We start from the raw sequence: 14,518 nt of genomic DNA, 5'->3' as shown, positions 1-14,518 counted from the left end.
TGTGAGAATCAATGTGCCAGAAGGTAAGTGGAAACAAATCTAAAGAACCAAGTAACTTACCTAAGTTCCCGAACTAATGGTAGAAACTCACTAAACAACATAACCTTCCTTTATACTTGTAATCTCTTAGAAATTTTAAAAAAAGAGGTGCCCAAGTCCTAAACACATACAGAAGTCTTGAAATTATGTTCAAACTGATTCCAATCCTAGGCAATAATATTCTAATTTAATATATATACGCTTCCTTCCTTTGGCCTTTGTAAAAAAATTTTAAAAAGCACATATTTGGCCCTGGCTGGTTCAGTGGTTAGAAGAGTTGCCGGTTCGATTCCCAGTCAAGCCCACATACCTGGGTTGTAGATTCAATCCCCAGCCCCAGTTGGGCCATGTTCAGAAGGCAACCGATTGATGTCTCTCACATTAATGTTTCTCTTTCTCTCCCCTCCCCTCCTCTCCCTCCCTCCTATTCTAAGAATCAATGAAAAAAATATTCTCAGGTGAGGGTTAATAAACAACGACAACAATAAAAAGCACATATTTGTTTACAGATGAACTAAGACTGGCAGCTAATTAATTAATGCAGCGATGTATTATGTATGGGAGATCACTAGTTTTGTGTATGTTCAATACTACTACTTACCACGTTTTAAGCAAAGAATGGGGCCCAGCTGGCGTGGCTCAGGGGTTGGGCATCAACCTAAGAACCAGGGGGTCCAGGTTCGATTCCCAGTCAGGACACATGCCTGGGGTTGCAACTTGACCCCCAGTAGGGGGCAAATAGGAGGCAGCCCATCAGTGGCTCTCTCCCTCTCTAAAGACAGACACGACTGGGTAACCGGCTGTCTTCCCACTGAAGAACAGCTCTGTGAGGGCAGGGGCCTGTCTACTTGCTCAGCACAGCAATCCTGTGCCCAGCATGGGGCCTGACAGGAGACAGTGGCCAAGCAAGGTCTGCTTCATTCATGCTTTCACCACTATTCAGTGGCGGTCTGCCCGTGTGTTACCTGGACACAGCAAGGCTTCAGGGACCCCAAAAACACCTTAGCTTCTCCCAAGCAGTTTCTGAAGACACAGAGGAAGCCATGCCTGCTAACAAGACCGAGCTGCCCCAGACAAGAGTGGATTGTCTTTTCAGAAGCTTGCAAGCCCTGTTTTCAGGAAGAAAGTAAAAAACAATTTTCTTTCCTTAACCAAACACTATTTTTACTCAGGGCACAGCGGGCCTTCCTGGCTATAGCTGCCATTTCCCCCTCTGCTCCCTGCAGTTCATTAGCATATGGCTGAGTAAGGCAAACACTGAAAAATCTTCCTTAGTCCAGTATTTAAAGACCATGTCACCCTGTCAGTAAGTCAGGCTGTCCCCCTCCACCCTATTTAAAATTGCAAACCCAAATCCCTATTCCTTCTACTTTTCTTCTCAAAAGCACCTACGCTGTCCAACTTGTCTGCCTCCCACTGTGGAAATACAAGGAAGGTCTTCTGTCTGTTTTGTTCGGTGTGATATCCCAGTACCTGGAACCAGCACATGGAAGGTGCTCATGACTGACTGGAGGGATGCAAAGTACTCAAAGCTACTTTGCCACAACTGGGTAAACAAAGTTTCAAATCAGAACACAACTGATGTAACCTTTCTACATACACACTGAAAGTGTTAAGATGATCTATCACAAAACTATTAAACAGAAATCTCATCTTTCTTTTCAACAGGTTTTTTGGGGAATGTTAATAAAATGAACAGTATAGCCCCAGCTGGTTTGGCTTAGTTGTTAGAGTTGGCCTGTGGACTGAAGGGTCCCAGGTCCGATTCCAGCCAAGGGCACATACCTCAGTTGCAGGTTCCCTCCCCAGGCGCCGGTTAAGACACTAGCAGGAGGCAACCAGTGGATGTGTCTCTCTCACATCAATGTTTCTCTCTCTCCCCCCTCCCTCCCTCCCACTCTCTGAAAAGCAACAGAAAAACATCTTCAGGTGAGAATTAAAAAAAAAAAAAAAAAAAAGAGAACATTTTACACATACATATGTATATGTACATATACATGTATACATATATAAGTCCAGCCCTGGCCAGTGTGACTCAGATGGTTGGGCGCTGTCCTGTGCACCAAAAGGTTGCAGGTTCAATTCCCAGTCAAGACACATGCCAGGGGCTTTGAGCTCTATTCCCACTATGGGGCATGCAAGAGGCAGCCAATCAATGTTTCTCTCTCCCTCTCACTTCCTCTCTCTCTAAAAATCAAGAAAAAAATCTAACACTCCCCCCCCCCCCCCAAACACACACTTGGTTACAACAGCCGATAGAGCATACTTACAAAAGAAAATTTAAGGCTACACGTGGTCAGGATCAAAAGTTAAAGATCATAAAGTAAGCTTTTATAATTTTCTTACTACAAAAATACACTGTCTCTCCAGTTACTAAATGCTCATGAAATTTAAAATTCAATTGCAAACAACATGAAGCAGCTGTACTTTCTCTAAAAAGAGCAGAGTAGAACACCAATGGCCATCAAATGATTAAAAAAAAAGATCTACGCCATCACAAACTATTTCTTTCTTTTTAATCCTCACTGAGGACATGCTTTTATTGATTTTAGAGAGAAGGGGGGGGGAGAGGGAGGGAGAGGGAGAGAGGGAGAGGGAGAGGGAGAGGGAGAGGGAGAGGGAGAGGGAGAGGGAGAGGGAGAGGGAGAGGGAGAGGGAGAGGGAGAGAGAGAGGGAGAGAGAGAGAGAGAGAGAGAGAGAAACACCAATGTGAGAGTGAAACATCGACTGCTTGCCTCCTGCACCCGCCATTACTAGGAATCAAACCCGAGACCTTTTGGTATACCAGACCACACTCCAACCAAATGAGCCACCCAGCCAGGGCACAAACTATTTCTCAAAAATTTTAACAGTCATACATAAACATTTTCACTGCCTATTAATAAGGGTTTTCCCAGTTATTATATGCTCATGGACAAATCTCACAATAGCTGTTTAGGGAGCAGGTATTTAATAAACTAGGAGATACCATGCAAAGTGAGCTAAGGCCAGATGAGAGCAATTTCCTGCAATGATTCCACATCAGCTACTTCCTACTTCTGAAATCACCCTGGTGGTGGAACAAATTAAGATCAGCCTTTTACTTTGGATGCCTATGTACATTTCCCTTTAAAAAACAACAAAAAGCAAGCACTCCTTAACCAGCAACCTCAGACCTAACTCCCGAGTTCCTCGGTGCCGTATTAGTATTCAAGTACAGGCCACCAGTGGGAGCACAGGCTCCAGACTCCATAGTACCGGATTTGCCAGACGACCCCTCGAACTCCGAGAATTTAAATTACCTTCCTGCCCACAGACACTATTCTCCCAAAACAATATAATTTAGCCTCTCTGACATGAACTTATCCAAATAGTGTTAAAACATCTGAAAACTGCAAACAATGAACAGAAAAGTAGAAAAATTCTAAAAGTAAGTAATCCTGAACTCCATCATGCCTTTTATGCGTGTACATTTGAAGTCACCTACAACTGCTAAAAAGAAGAAAAGTGGAAAAGACTTCAAACCTAACAACTCCAGCGGTCACAGAACTGCAGATGCAGGGAGCTGACATGCTCTTGGTATGAAGTGGCTGCTAAAAACCTGACAGGTAAACGGAAATCAAACTCCAAGTACTTAAACTCTACAAAATTATGAACTACCCCATAAAGATACAATCTCAACTCAAAATTCCACAGAACAGTCTGATAATCTAAACCACCAATCACAAAGCTACAACACCTGTATATATTCCATTTTCCAAGTTTTGTTTACTAAGATTATCAAACCAAAAATGATGAAATCAGCTACTGCAAATAATTTAATTTCTCCATCACTATTTTGTGTTTGTTTTGAAAAGTAACACAAAACTGACATGTGTTTAGATGTTATGAGAGAAGCACAGGTACCAGCAGACTTTCCGAATCAGTAACACTGGTCAACCAAGAAAAGGACGGCAAGTGCATGGGTAACCATAAGTCTTTATGACAGCACTACAGTGTTGAAATTATTACTATTTCATATAATTATAAACAATTCTTTCTAGAATAACTATTCTCATAATACCACAAAAAGCAGCCTTAAAAATTCTGGTGAAAACATCCCTAAGTAAACTCGGGAGGGTTACAATTCCTACGCTTATTTTATCTACAGAATGGGACCTTTTTGTCACTATAGTTCTTTAAGAAATTGAGTTTTGCCCAGCCCTGGCCAGTTTTGCTCAGTGGTTAGAGTGTCAGACTGAAGAGTGCTGGGTTCAATTCTGGCCAAGGCCATGTACCTCGGATGCAGGCCCATCCCCAGCCTCAGAGCACGTGCAGGAGGCAACCAATCGATGTGTCTCTCTCACATCCATGCCGCCCCCCCCCCTTCCTCTCTCTCTGAAAAACAATGGAAAAATATCCTCAGGTGAGGATTTAAAAAAACATAAAAGAGATTGTGTTTTGCTCAGCCGATGTGGCTCAGTGGTTGGGGCTGTGCACCAGCAGGTCACCTGTTAAGATTCCTGGTCAGGACCCAGGCCTGGGTTTTAGGCTCGATCCCACGCAGGAGGCAACCGATTCATGTTTCTCTCTCTCCCTGCCTTTCTCTGAAATCAATAAAAACATGTTAATAATAAAAAAAGGAAGTTTCATTTCGCAATTGTATTTTTATTAACCAAGTAGGTTTTATTTTCAAACAACCCTTTCAAATTTCAGAACAGGGTAATTCACCCTCAAAGAATAAAAGATTTTCCTTTCCCCCAAGCAAGCAAAATAGCAGCTCCTACATGGAAAAAATGTCTTTTCTGGGGTCTCTTAGGGAACCCTGCGAGGTCCCTTTGACCTCTGGAACACATCCAACTCCTCCTCCACCTGCCTTCCTGAGGCTCACTGTACACCTGTATTACGGCTCCCCTTTGGGAAGCAGGCAGCAGGACCACTGAAAGGAGGCTGGAACTGAGCAGCCAGCTCAGAGGCGGATGCGCCGGCTTTGGGGTGGCCTCAGGGCACTGGAAGAAAAGGACCTGCAGGAAGAAAGAGAACCTGCAGGAGGGAAGAGCAAGAACCCGCAGGAGGAAGAGAACCCGCAGGAGGGAGGGAGAGAACCAGCAGGAGGGAGAGAACCTGCAGGAGGAAGGGAGAGAACCTGTAGGAGAAAGAAAGAGAATCCGCAGAAGGAAGAAAACCCACAGGAGGAAAGGGGAGAACCCCCAGGAGGGAGAGAGCCCACAGGAGGGAGAGAACCTGCAGGAGGAAGGGAGAGAACCTGTAGGAGAAAGAAAGAGAACCCACAGCAGGAAGAAAGAGAACCCACAGGAGGGAAGGAGAGAACCCGCAGGAGGGAGAGAACCTGCAGGAGGAAGGGAGAGAACCTGTAGAAGAGAGAGAACCCGTAGGAGGAAGAAAGAGAACCCACAGGAGGGGGAGAACCCGCAGGAGAAAGGGAGAGAACCCGCAGGAGAAAGGGGGAGAACCTGCAGGAAGAGAACCCGCAGGAGGGCAGCTCCGTGCCCGCCCCGAGCTGTCACCGGCGCAGGGCGCCCCCTTCCGTGGGGAGAGGGATCGGCAGCCGCCCCCCACAGGTACTCCACGGCCGTGAGAGGAGCAGCCCCCCGGGCGGCGGGTGCCCGGGGCGCGGCGCCCGTCGCTTAGACACGGGGCTCGCCGCAGGAACCGGGTACCTCGGGGCAGAAAGACCTCCGCGCCCGCAGGTCCGCTTCGCGCTCCACGCGCCGGGGCGCGAGCACTGCCACGAGCCCGTTCCCGCGGGCGCGTCCGGACGGCGGCGGGCGACCCGCTCGGGCGGCCGCGGCTCAGGCCCGGCGCCCCGGCGCGGACGGTCCTCTCGGGAGCAGCGCGCCGCTCGCTGACCGCGGGCGCGGCCAGGGGCTCACTCCGCCCGGGGGTTCTCCTCCTCCCCGCGGGGGGACCGGCGAGCGGGCGCCCCCCGCGGCCCCGCCCCGCGCACGTAGGCGCCGCGCCGAGGTCACCGCCCGCCCGCGCCCGCAGCGCCAGTTCCGGAAACAAAAGCCCGGGGCGGCCCGCGCTCCCCCGGGAGCCCAGCGCGCGCGGGCGGCCCCGAGGGCCCGGCCGCCCCCTCGCCCCGCCCGGGCGCCGCGCGGGAACAAAGCGCCGCCTGACCTTCAGGGCCGCGCCGGGGCGGGCGGAGCGCGGGGACCTCGCCACCGCCCCGCGCCCTCCCGCGGGCGCGCGAGCCGCCGCCGCCCCGGCGCCCCCGCCCCGCCCCTGCCGCCCTGGCCTCCGAGAGCGCGCCGGCCTGTCCTCTGTTCCCCGGCCCCGCCCGCCGGCCCCCCAGCGCCCCGTTACCCGGCCGAGACCCCGTGTCCGCACCTCACGCCTCCTGCGGCAGTGGCGGCGGCGGCCTCGCTCGCTGCTGGGATTGCGCCGCCGTGGCCGCCAACAACGCCGCCTCCCATTGGCCGAGCCCCCTGGCCCCGCCCCCCTCGACGAAGACGGGCTACGATTGGGCTGCCTCGGCGCAAGTCAACTACGCTTCGGCCCCGCCGAAGCCGACCAATCAGAGGCTGCGCCGCGCTCAAGCCGGGAGCCTTCTGCAAATACGCCGCCCGGAGGCGCTCGCGTTCCGCCTGCCGCTCCTTGGCCCGGCCGCGCGGGGGTCGCGCCGTCGCGTCGGGTCCCTCCACTCTGCCCCCGCCCCCCTATCCGAGCGCCCGCTGCGGGTGCCCCGCAGGACCCGGCGCCGCCTCCCGCGCCCTCCTGGACCCTCCAGTTTGGCTCCACCGCAGGGACGCGCGCGCCAGCCCCGCAGACCTCTAGCGACCCCGTCGTCGCGCCCCTGGCCTCCCTCCTCGAACCCCGGCCTCGTCCTGCCTCCAGGGCTTCGCATGCGGGGTCCCCTCTCGCACCCCCGCCTCCCGCACACAGGGTCTCTGCCGGGCAGCGCCAGGCCCGCACCTCTGCGCGGGCCCAGAGGCCCCGATGCGGGCAGGTGCAGGGCCAAGTGCAGGTGCAGGGCCAGGTGCCGGGCCAGGTGCAGGTGCAGGGCCAGGTGCAGGGCCAGGTGCAGGGCCAGGTGCAGGTGCAGGGCCAGGTGCAGGGCCAGGTGCAGGTGCAGGGCCAGGTGCGGCCGCTGTGGACCGGGGACCTCACAGTGTAGAAAATCAGTGAGCTAAACACAGCTTGAGTGTGATGACAATTGGGTTTGCAAACCACATCCCCGGGCTGGGGCTGCTGAGGGGCTTCTTTCCCACGCTCTGCCCGCAGAGGGGTTTTCATCAGTTTTGTGCATTTTTTCAGAAACTCTCTTCCCTTGGCGCGGGGTTGCTTTTTGAAAGAGTTTCTAATTTTCAGCAAGGTGTTCCTTGCTGCCCTGTGGTGTTTAAAGCGCCGGCGATGTGAGACTATCCGGAGGCCCTTGGTTGGGGGACTGCCTCTCAAGGACGTAAGACCCAGGTGGCCAGGGGCACCCAGGCGTCGCCCGCACGCTGAGCCTCTGCTGGCGTGGCTGTGTTGGGAGGCTGTGTGACTCCTCCTTGCCTCAGGTTTTCCGACTTCTCTGTAATGACCTTGCTTGGCTATGGCCTGGCTGGGGCGGAGCTGGGGCCAGGAGGCAGACAATACAACAGAAAAGGAAGCCAGCATTTTCCTCCTATTAATAAAGGCTCCCATCCTCCGAGGGGATCTGGCCCTGCCCAGATGTTGGGGGTTGGTGCAGTTGGCATCCAGCTGATGGAGCCCCACCCCCACCCCACCCCTGCCACCAGAGGTAGTTGGTAGGCAGCTGGTGGACAGGAAGCTGGGCCTGGTCCTTGGGGGACCTAATGAGGGTGGACCGGCTGTGGCAGTGGGGACTTTCCCTAGGTCACTTTGTGAGTTGGTGGGAAGGCAGGCAACATCCACCCAAAGCCTTTTGATTCGTGGCAGTGTTGGGAATGCTGTTTCAATTCCCACAGCCAAGTGCCGCAGGTGGGGGGCTTAGAAAGCACAACACATGAGGGTTCTCATGGCTCCAGAGGCTAGGATAGAAATCGAGGTGTCAGCAGAGCTGGGCTCCCTCCAGAGGCTCCAAGGGAGGTCTTCCTGCCTCTTCTGGCTGCTAGGGCTGCAGGCGCTCCCGGGTGTGTGGCCGCGTCACACCGGTCATGGCCTTTGTCTGCACGTGGCCTCTGTCTCTCCCTGTGTCTCCTTGTGAGGACGCTCCAGTCACTGCATTACACACTCTCATGGCCTCGTCTTAACTTAATGACATCTGCAAAGACCCTATTTCCAAGTGCTAAGTGCACAGGGTTGGACCCATCTCTTGGGCACTGCCATTCGGCACAGTGAGGTAGTAAGATGGCCTGGCCTGGGCCACACGGCAGAGAGCAAGGTAAAGGGGCAGCTATTCCTGAACTGGCCTCTGGGGCCAGATCCCTGTTCTACCCAACTCCAGTTAGGTGGCCCTGGCCAACAGCCTGTGCCTCTGTTTCCCCATCTGTAAATCAGGGGCACTTGTGGACCCGCTTAGTAGGGCTGGAGAGAGAGTTGGAACAATACTGGGCCAGTGGTCAGCCTGATGCAGGTAGTCTGCTGTTGACTTCCCCACCGTGTGGACAGTACAAACCTGAGGTCAAGGTGTCACAGGGCTGTGCTCCCTACAAAGGCTCCAGGGGAGGGTCCTGCCTGCCTCTTCCAGCTTCTGGGGCTCCAGGCCTCCCAAAGCTGTGGCCACACCCCTCCAGTCTCTGCCTCTGTTGCCACATGGCCTCTGTGTGTGTGTAGGGGGGTCTTCTTATGAGGACACCAGTCACATTGGATTTAGGGCCACCCTACTCCAGTGTGACCTCACCTTAATCTAAACACAGCTGCAAAGGCCCTGTTTCCAAATAAGGTCACACTGTGAAGTTCAGGTGGGGGACACTGTTGTACCCAGCACAAGGCTGTCCTGGAATATCTGGGGAAGTGGCTGCTGCAGGTGGGTCTCCCTCCAGGTTCTAGCGGGGCCCCTGCTCCCTGCATCCTTGGGTTTCCTGAGCCTCCCCTCTGTGGTAGAGCCCAGGGGCTGAGGCTTGACCCAGCACTGAGGGGAGCCTCCCACCGCCCCCTCCCACTCAGCGACCACCTCTCGCTCCCCCAGGCCCTGGCGACGTTCCCAGCAGCAGTTCCACTGGATGCCCGGGGATGCTCCCAGCACCTGGGGCCTTGTGTCTGAAAGCGCCACCCTACCCTGGACCACAGGCTTTGGGGATCTGCTGAGAAGCTTCCCAAGAGCCCCTAGCAACCAAGGTGGTCTCCATTCCACACAGACACTGGGACAGCAGGAGCAGACTCCTGTCTCCACCCTCAAGACACTTGCATTCTGAACAGCTTCCTCATGTCTGTCCGGGGCGTTTCACAAACACCCAGCTCCACTGAGGCTGGGGCCTTGTCTTGCTCGGTGTCTCCCAGTTGCTCCATGGATGCAGTCCTTTCTGATGATGCCCCAACGGCAGGAGCACCAGCAGGCGGACCTCCGCTGGTCAGGGCTCCTTCCTAGCCAAGAGTCCTCGCTCTTCACGAGCTAAGGCCCCCTCGTGCCTGTGGTTTGAGGTCAGTCAGTCCCCCTGCCTGGCGGTCCTAGGGTGCCCTGCCGCCCCCATTCTCCACGCTGTCCACCAGCATGCTGGCCAGCTCTGACCATGCTGCTCTGCAGCTCAGCATCCTTACTGGCCACCATTGAGCTCAGAGTGGGGCAGGTGGGGCAGGCGGGGCAGGACCAGTTTGCTGAAAAGTCCTCAGATGATGCAGCCAAGGCTGAGAAGGGCAAGATCAGAACCCAGAAGGTAGGTGCCCAAGGCCCCTGGCCACCGTGTGTGTTTTGTCTCCCCAGCGTCCTGACCGCCTCTGCCGGGCTCTGAGCTCCTGCACACCTGTCACAGCCCCTCTGCGTGTGTCCTCCAGCTACCAGGAGCTCAGCAAATTCCCCTCCAGAGGCTGCCTGCCCTGGGCTACTGCTCCTTGGCCAGACTCATCCTCAGGTGCTCTCCCTAGACTGAGCTCAGAAGGACGGATGGCCTGTCCTCCCCACCGCAGGAGCTGTGCCTCACTCACCTCAGCATCGCTGAATAATGACGCCATCTGGGCCCAGTAGTGTCCCGGGTGGACATCACCGTCCCACCCACAGAGGAGGAAATGGAAACACAGGATGCGGGACTCCCCAACCCCACAGCTTAGAAACGGCCGGACCCCCAACCAGCCTGGCCCTGGAGGGTTGCTGCTGGCAGGAGAGGGAGCACCCCAACGCCGCTCCACAGGGTGGTGGCACCCAGACTGCGATGCACTAGCACAGGGGGCAGGTGCGGACATGCGGGATGGGAGCAGGCAGACCTGTGGCGAGCTGGCGTCAGGACACACCACAGTGCGTTCCGTTGCAGAGATGCACAGCGCAGAGTGGACCCGCAAACCTCACCCCTCGGAAGGAGTCCGGAGACGTCCCCTAACTGCGACAGGCTCTCTGAGTCAGCTTTGCAGAGACACCGTCTACTAGTGATTTTCTGCATGACTTGATTTTTAAATAATGAATCTGTGACATTTTCATAATGGAAACACAGATTTCACTTTGGGGAGAGGCAGGGAGACAAATCTGGCTCGTATCTGGAAAGGGGCTTCCCGCACCGGAACACTCCCCACAGGTGGGTCGGAATCACCCAGGTGAAGAAACCCACCCATCCCGTTCCGGAGGGCCCGCCTGCGGGGCCAACCCCACCCAACCCGTGGGACCAGGCCCATGCTGCTGCTGCTGCTTTTAAACCCTCACCTGAGGATATTTTTTCCATTGCTTTTCGGAGAGAGTAGGGGGGAGACATCGACTGGTTGCCTCCCGCACGTGCCCCGAACAGGGCCGGGGATCGAGCTTGCAACTGAGGTACGTGCCCTTGGACAGAATTGAACCCGGGACCCTTCAGTCTGTGGGCCGACTCTCTAACCACTGAGCCAGTCCAGCCTGGGCAGGACCATCTTCTGTGACGCCTGAGTGAGACCTGGACGCTTTCCCACCGTGACCGCCCCGCACGGCGACTTCGTCGTCTGTCCCATGGAGCCGACCGCAGCCAGGCTTTGCTGGTGTGCAGCGGGCACAGCTTGGCCGGCACCCTCCTCAGTTGAGGCGGGTCAAGCCCTTTAGACTAAAGTTCAAGTGCTGACCCTCAGCCCTGGGGAGCACAGATGCTCGGCAGGCGGGTGGCGCCCAGTGACGCAGGGCTGCCCTGCTGCGTGGAGACTTACCCCCCCAGACCCGGCCGCGCTGCGTGAAGAACGTGCTGGGCATGGGACAGGGCCCGCCGCTGAGCCAGCCACCAGTGGCGGCCGAGGCTGAGGCAGGGCAGCTGCGGGAGGCCCTCGCGCTCGCTCATCAGAACTGGAGCCACCTGAGCAGCCTCTGTGGGGCCTCCATGGGGCAGTGGATTGAGCCTGGCTCTTTCCTGTGCAAAGCCCCCCAATGCTCCCACACACCAGAGATCAGCTGAGAGCAATCTGCACGGGGAAACTCCTCACTGGCTGGGGCATCTCAGCTGACCGGGCGCCTGCGGGGTGACCCCGAGCAAGCAGACGGGGCCCAGTGCTGAGCATGGGACCCAGGCAGAGAGGGCAGCGGCCTGGCAGTGGGGAAGACTTTATTACTGGCGTCTCGGGTCCAGTGAAGGACAGTGACGGCATGCCCGGGACAGAATTCAGGGCCGAGGGCCCCAGTAAACAGAGCAGAGCACAGGCACTGTCCCCATCGGCGCCGATCAAGCGAAGCCGATGGCTCAGCTCGCAGATGGCTCAGGCTGAGCACAGTCCCCGTGGTCACTGGAGGCTCCCATTCTGCACCATCTGCAGATACTCCGTGTACAGCTTCTCCTGAGCCTCAAAGAGCTTCCGCAGCTTCTTGGCTTGGCCCTTGCTCAGCTCCTTGCCTTCTGTGTCGTGCGTGGGCAGGCCCTGGAATGGTGAGGGCAGAGGTCACTGAGGGGCACAGAGGTGGCTGAGGAGCACCAGCCCACCAAGCCCTGGCTCACCAGGCTCAGCTCCTGACTGGCGCATTCGCCTGCCTGGGCGCCTACTGAATGCAACACACTGGGCCCCGGGCACGGACTCGCCTGCCTGTCCCAGCTGCTGTGATGTGGCCGGGCTGGGGCACCCTCCTGCCTGGGCTGAGGGGCAGTGCTCCCAGCAGCTAGGATATGACCGGCTCAGGGGTTGGCAGCAAGTACACACCAGGACCAGTGAACAGGGGCAGGGGTCTCGAGATAAAGCAGATGGCCAGAATGAGGAGCCCCTAGGCGGTGGACATATCTGGCCAGCTTGGGAGGGACGGACCCTGCAAACTCACAGGTCATCATGCTCAGGTCAGCCCTGGGCACCTCGGCCACAGGCACCAGACCTAAACCAGGCACCAGAGGACCCTGCCTCCCTTCCAGCTGCACTCCAAACAGAAAATCTGCTCCCCAAGGTGACAGCTCCCATCATCCAATCGGATGACAAAGCTCTGAACACAAAACAAAAACAATTCTTACGCTTTCATCGAACCGGGAGTATTTGTCACTTTCTGACAAGAACATCTCGCTGGGCGGGATCTTCATCTTGGCCAGCTTGGCAGCCTGGAACACAGACACGTGGTCACTGAGGCCACGGAGGCCATGCGCCCGCTCCCGGGACCGCGCCCGCTCCCAGCCCAGCCCCTGGTTCAGAAGCTGCAGGCAGAGGGGCAAGGGGAAGTGCGGGGACACTGCGCAGGGAAGCCCGGGCTCCCTGTGGGAACAGCGGGGCGCTGCAATGGTACGGAGTCCACAGCATGGCACAGGGCCGCTCCCTCACCCAGGGCAGAGGGCAGAGTGGAAGCCCCCCAAGCGCGCGGGCATCACCTCCTGCTCCTGCCTTCTCCTGGCCGCCTCCTCTTTCTTCTTTCTCTTCTCCTCCTCAACCTGGGGACAGTGCACAGCCCATAACCAGGTCTGCCCCAGGCCCCCCTCTGGGTGCCGGTGGCGGGCCAGGGAAGGGGGGGAGGGGGAGCCTTGGGCCTGGGTGTGGGGCCAGCTGGGTGCTGGGCACGGGAGGCCCATGGTGCCGGGGGAGCTTCGTCTGCATCCTTGCGTGATCCTCCGGTGAAGGGACCCGCAGCAGGGGCGGGAAGGAGAGGCAGGTCTGGGAGCTGCAGTCCTGCTCCCGCTTGGACACCTTGGCTGTCAGGTGCTTCTCGGCCAAGCGGAGCTCTCGGGGAGGTGGCAGGGCACAGGCATGTGGGCCCAGGGACAGTCATAGGAGAGCGGATGAGAGCAGGGACTGGTGCCCTGCTGCCTGGACGAGGTGGGTGTGTGGGGAGTGCAGGGGACTGGGGACGGCATGGAGCTCGGGGGGACAGCAGGGACACGGCTGCCCAGGGCTCTGCTCTCCTTTCGCAGAAGGGGAGCGTGTATCTGCTGGGGGCCATTCGGGGCGGGGTGCTGTCTATGGGGGTGTCATGATGAGTGGCCTGGAGACACGAGGGCCTGTGCCCACCCAGGACCCCACCTCCCGCAGCTGGCAGGCTAGTGGGGAGAGTCCCCTTGCTCTGACAGCTGCTGGAAGGCGGGCGCGGCTGCCACTGAGGTACTGGGCCGCCCCCTCCAAGGTGTGACCGAGGTGTGACCAAGCACGTCAGCCCCAGTGAGTCCACATGACTCACTTTCCCTTCAAGTCTGGGCGTTGTTTTTTTAAAAAGAGGTGATTCATGAGAAGATAAGTGTTTTTTTTGTTACCAAATTGCCAACTGCCAGTTACCTACCTCATTACTTTTTCCTTCTGACGTTTATAAACCCTGAGGTTTTAATAAAAGTATAAAACCAACGGTCCGAAGGTGAAGGAGGCGGACGGACTCACCCTTTTCTTTCCCTCCCTCTCTCTCAGTAGGGTTTCTCTGTCCACCAGCTTCACCACAGTGGGCAGTCCTGAAAAGCAAAGGGTCCATGGGGATGCTGAGGCCTGGCGTCCATCTGTCCCACCTCCCCGCCATGCCACAGCCGCCCACCCGGCTCAGCACACCCTCCGCCCCACTGCACCCGAGGGTCCCCCGGAGAAAAGCAAGGTGGGGCCCCTTCCTCACTGCTTGGGACAGAAAACCCAGAGTCACAAAATCACACCTCATCTGAACCTTTAAACCCTAGCAGCTGTCTTTGCCAAGTCGAGCGACCAGCTGTGAACCCTGCTGACAGTCGGGTGGCACAGACTGTCCCGAGTGACAGCTTGTAAGGAAAGGTGGCCATAGGCCACCTGGCGACAGAAGTGGACACCACAGCACCTCTCTAAACAACCCCCACCCAGCACCCACCCTCCCAGCCCCTTGACTGTCAGGGTGGAAGCCGCCTGGAACAAGCCCCAGCAGCAGCCGAGCAGCACCCACCTTCATGGTCTTCGAGCCGCACCCCCAGCTCGGGCAGGACGTCGTCCCGCAGGGCGTCACTGAGCTGCAGGACCTCGGGGACTGGGGGCAAAGACAGTGACTCGGACCGTGCGGGACTCCCAGGGTGGGGGCCTCCCCAAGCCTCCAGAGGACACTGAGCTG

At 56.9% G+C, this 14,518-nt stretch overlaps 2 protein-coding genes across 8 annotated transcripts in view; both read right to left on the bottom strand.

The window, feature by feature from the left end:
• NAP1L4 (nucleosome assembly protein 1 like 4) overlaps window positions 1–6,474 on the bottom strand; it is a 34,610-nt gene extending 28,136 nt beyond the window's left edge. For 3 of the 6 annotated variants that reach the window (XM_081155724.1, XM_081155720.1, XM_081155722.1), the window contains exon 1: window positions 6,349–6,457. The gene's annotated coding sequence lies outside the window, so the exon portion shown is untranslated. Of the gene's footprint in view, window positions 1–6,324 lie in introns of all 6 variants that reach the window. The other 3 variants (XM_081155723.1, XM_081155725.1, XM_081155721.1) reach the window with 3 other exon arrangements.
• A 5,118-nt stretch (window positions 6,475–11,592) lies between these two features.
• CARS1 (cysteinyl-tRNA synthetase 1) overlaps window positions 11,593–14,518 on the bottom strand; it is a 29,246-nt gene continuing 26,320 nt past the window's right edge. For both annotated transcript variants that reach the window (XM_081154007.1, XM_081154006.1), the window contains 5 exons: window positions 14,357–14,437; window positions 13,837–13,904; window positions 12,843–12,902; window positions 12,495–12,578; window positions 11,593–11,919 (listed from right to left, as the gene is read on the bottom strand). In XM_081154007.1, coding sequence (XP_081010133.1) covers window positions 11,785–11,919; window positions 12,495–12,578; window positions 12,843–12,902; window positions 13,837–13,904; window positions 14,357–14,437 — 428 coding nt within the window. In that variant the 3' untranslated portion in view covers window positions 11,593–11,784. The remainder of the gene's footprint in view (window positions 11,920–12,494; window positions 12,579–12,842; window positions 12,903–13,836; window positions 13,905–14,356; window positions 14,438–14,518) is intronic.

The sequence above is a fragment of the Miniopterus schreibersii genome, assembly GCF_964146895.1.
Source record: "Miniopterus schreibersii genome assembly, chromosome: 12".
NCBI lineage: Eukaryota > Metazoa > Chordata > Mammalia > Chiroptera > Miniopteridae > Miniopterus > Miniopterus schreibersii.
This window is presented reverse-complemented; position numbering and strand designations above follow the sequence as displayed.